General features: G+C 48.7%; 1 protein-coding gene across 1 annotated transcript in view; it reads right to left on the minus strand.

Moving 5' to 3' along the window:
- Positions 1–3,217, minus strand: part of LOC112073280 (1-phosphatidylinositol 4,5-bisphosphate phosphodiesterase eta-1) — a 32,393-nt gene extending 29,176 nt beyond the window's left edge. The window contains exons 1-3 of the mRNA XM_024140610.2: positions 3,167–3,217; positions 2,503–2,941; positions 1,410–1,571 (exon numbers count right to left, since the gene is read on the minus strand). Of these exons, the coding sequence (XP_023996378.2) occupies positions 1,410–1,571; positions 2,503–2,941; positions 3,167–3,217 (652 nt within the window). The remainder of the gene's footprint in view (positions 1–1,409; positions 1,572–2,502; positions 2,942–3,166) is intronic.
- Positions 3,218–3,736: the final 519 nt, after the last annotated feature.

Consider the following 3,736-nt stretch of genomic DNA (forward strand, 5'->3'; position numbering starts at 1 on the left):
TTCCGTAATGAGAGGCCAAATGAGGACCCATAAGCTGAAATCCACAGCCACTTGAGATGGGTCATAAATCAGGGCTGAGGGTTGAACAGAGGACACTGATCTACTGTAATGGATACAAGACCAAACAGAAAGATCAAATCCTGTCACTCATTCGGTAAGTTTGCCGTTTTTTTTCCCCTCTCAGGTTATTTTCTTTTCTTTCACAGCTAGACTACAAACTTACTTCACACCAGGACAGCTTTTAACAACACACAACTCTACCTTTGGGTGTTAAGCTTCAGTGCTATAGTGGCATGCTCGAGACAGTTTGGTTACCTAGCCTCTACTACCATGGCAAATGTATTATTCTCGCCTGTTTTGGGGAGTAATCCTGCCATTGTGGCCTAGACAGAATTAACGCCAGGTTAATACCCTGACACTCGCCTCAATCATCGTCCCATCACTATAAATGACGCCGAGCCCAAATGGACGAGACCCCCGTGCCTCGACAGAGATCCATCAGGATGATAAGTCATGTCCTCTCCGACACCAGAGGCGGGAAGATTTTGAGCGCTGGACGCCACGTGGTTATCCTGCGGCCAGCAGTCTACGCGTTCCCAAATGACCTCTCAGCGGGCGAGTCTTCGACAGCTGCCGAGCACAGCGTGACACGCTTCTAAAACACAAAGGCGTGAGTGTCTCTCAGCAGAGGACCTCACAGCATTCCCTACAGGGATGTCATTCACTAGGCTAGAAAACATCAGTCACACACATTACCCTTTGGGGAGCCACGCATCATTAAAAGTAAAGAAAGGCAGTCAGAGCCCAGATGCAAGGAAGGAAGAGCGTTACTGAAGTAGTTCAAAATGAAAATACTATCTAAGTGTCATCGTTCCCAACCTGCAGTGTCCGAGTGCATACGGCGCACTTCTTATTTTTGGAGGGCTTTTGAAGGGCTGTTTGAATATAAAAACAAACGGTCTGTTTCAAGCGGGCTCATTAAGTGGTTCCTGGAAGATGGTGCCACTTCACTTACAGTAAGTCACATCAGCACTCCTGGAGGACCAACAGAACATCTAGCATTCAACAAATCAATAAAGACAACTACACCTACACACCCAGGAGGTCCAGCACTGGCCCTGTTCATTACACATGAATCAAATCAAACAATGGGGGAGTGGAGGGAAACTAACAGTGTGTCCAAAATGGCAGCCTTTTCCCTAGATAGTGGACTACTTTGCACTAAATAGGGATTGGATTCCCTGCAATCAAAACCAGTTCATTATAAAAAGGTCTCCAGTCAAAAGTAGTGCACTCTATAGGGAATAGGGAGCCATTGAGGATGCACAGTAAAAGAGGGATTGATTTCCTATCACCACCGGTCCTTGCCCCTCCCTCTCTCCCGCTCACCTTCCCTCCCCCTCTCTCACCTGGCAGGTCGGAGAACAGCAGGATGCACTCGTTAAAGCCGTTGGCCAGCAGGCGGTCTCGGAGCTGCTGCAGGATGGCCACGCCGATGCAGAAGGGGAAGGAGCTGTTCCCCAGGAGCAGGGTGTCCCACAGGTGGAAGATCTTGTGTAGGGGGAAGACGTCTGTAMAGGAAGAGGGGGAGATCCATCAATCAAGCAAATGTATTTATAAACCCTTTTCTACATCACCAGTTGTCACAAAGTGCTTTTACAATACACCAACTTAGCCCATTAAAGACATGCAGAAGCAGAAGGGAGAGCGAGGGAGGAGAGGGAGGAGCGGGGTAGAGGGGGAGGGAGGGCAAGGAGAGGCGGAGGGAGGGCGAGGAGAGTTGGGAGGGAGGGCGAGGAGGGATTAGAAAGAGGAGGAAAGGGAGAAGGATATAGGGATCGTTAAGAGGGGACCCAGGGAGACAAGAAGATAATGATTTATACTTCAGCCATTTGGCAGATGCTCTTAACCAGAAACAGAAAAGTGCATTACAAGGTTCATTTAACAAATAGTAATTGCAAGTACAACCTTAGTAGCAGGAAAAAAAGTAAAAACATTCTAGCTATAAGTGCTTTTTCAGGTTCTCTCAAACTCTAAGCACTTAACATTTCATAAGGCTGTATACAGTATGGGCTGAAGGGGCTGAGTGTCTGGCTGTCCAATAGTTTCCAAGAAGGCCCATATATGGAGGAGGAGTGATGGACACACTAATACTGCACTAATACTGCAGGACATCACAGAGCTGTTCGCCATTGACCTGTGTGGAATGGGAAACCTACTGTAAAGGTCTTGGTTCTGTTAGGCCAAATACAACCGCTTCCTGTACCATCCACGCTTTATTTTTATTCCGTTTAGCTAATCTAATGTCCTCTACCTGTTCCTTAGAGGCTCTGACAAATACAGTACATTGGATCAAAACAACTTCCACCTGTTAATGTCATAACCAGTACCTAGAAGTGGATACTAGGCAGGATGTATGTGTGAGAGGTAGGACTGGATGGAGAGGACCGGGAAGAGAAGTGGGAGGACTGGATGGAGAGGACCGGAAGAGAAGTGGAAGACTGGATGGAGAGGACCCGGAAGAGAAGTGGGAGGACTGGATGGAGAGGACCCGGAAGAGAAGTGGGAGACTGATGAGAGACCCGGAAGAGAAGTGGGAGGACTGGTAGGGAGGACCGGAAGAGAAGTGGGAGGACTGGATGGAGAGGACCGGAAGAGAAGTGGGAGGACTGGATGGAGAGGACCGGGAAGAGAAGTGGGAGGACTGGATGGAGAGGACCGGAAGAGAAGTGGGAGGACTGGATGGAGAGGACTGGGAAGAGAAGTGGGAGGACTGGATGGAGAGGACCCGGAAGAGAAGTGGGAGGATGGATGGAGGAATGGTGGAGGACTGGATCGAGAGGATGAGAGGACTGGATGGAGAGGAGTGAGAGGACTGAATGGAGATGATGGTAGAGAAGTGGGGACTGGATGGAGAGGAGTGAGAGGACTGGTGGGAGGACTGGATGGAGAGGAGTGGTAGGACTGGAGTTAAGCTGAGACTCTTCAGCACATTAACAGTCCACTGAGCAGCCGGTGGGTGTGAGTGACGGGCAGAGTGTGTGTGTGTGGAGACAGGGAGATGGCCCCTCGACACTCTCCTCGGCTGGGTGCATTAGCAGTCAGGAAGAAGGATGGAGGAGAGGGGCGAGGAACTCCCGCTGTTTGGGAAGGATGGAGGGCAGACCTCACACTCACAGCCCCTGGGAGCCGTGTGTACGTGTACGTGGGTGTGCATGTTTGAGAATTCTCAAGTGTGTGTGTGGTGTGCGCATCTCTTAGAATTCTTAAGTGTGTGTGTGCATTGTAGGATTTACAATGAATGTAAAACATACAGTGCATTCGGAAGTATTCAGACCCCCTTCATCTTTTACACATTTTGTTACAGCCTTAATCTAAAATGGATTAAACCGTTTTTTCCCCTCATCAAATCTAGACACAATACCCCCATTACATTTTTGCAAATGTATAAAAAATAATGTAAATATTACATTCACATAAGAATTCAGACCCATTATTCAGTACTGTGTTGAAGCAGCTTTGGCAGCGATTACAGTCTTGGTCTTCTTGGGTATGACGCTACAAGCTTGGTACACCTGTAGTTGGGGAGTTTCTCCCATTCTTCTCTGCAGATCCTCTCAAGCTCTGTCTGGTTGGATGGGGAGCATCGCTGCACAGCTATTTTCTGGTCTCTCCAAAGATGTTCGATCTGGTTCAAGTCCAGGCTTGTCAGAGACTTGTCCCGAAGCCACTCCTG

Source organism: Salvelinus sp. IW2-2015, unplaced genomic scaffold (genome assembly GCF_002910315.2).
Source record: "Salvelinus sp. IW2-2015 unplaced genomic scaffold, ASM291031v2 Un_scaffold2207, whole genome shotgun sequence".
Lineage (NCBI taxonomy): Eukaryota > Metazoa > Chordata > Actinopteri > Salmoniformes > Salmonidae > Salvelinus > Salvelinus sp. IW2-2015.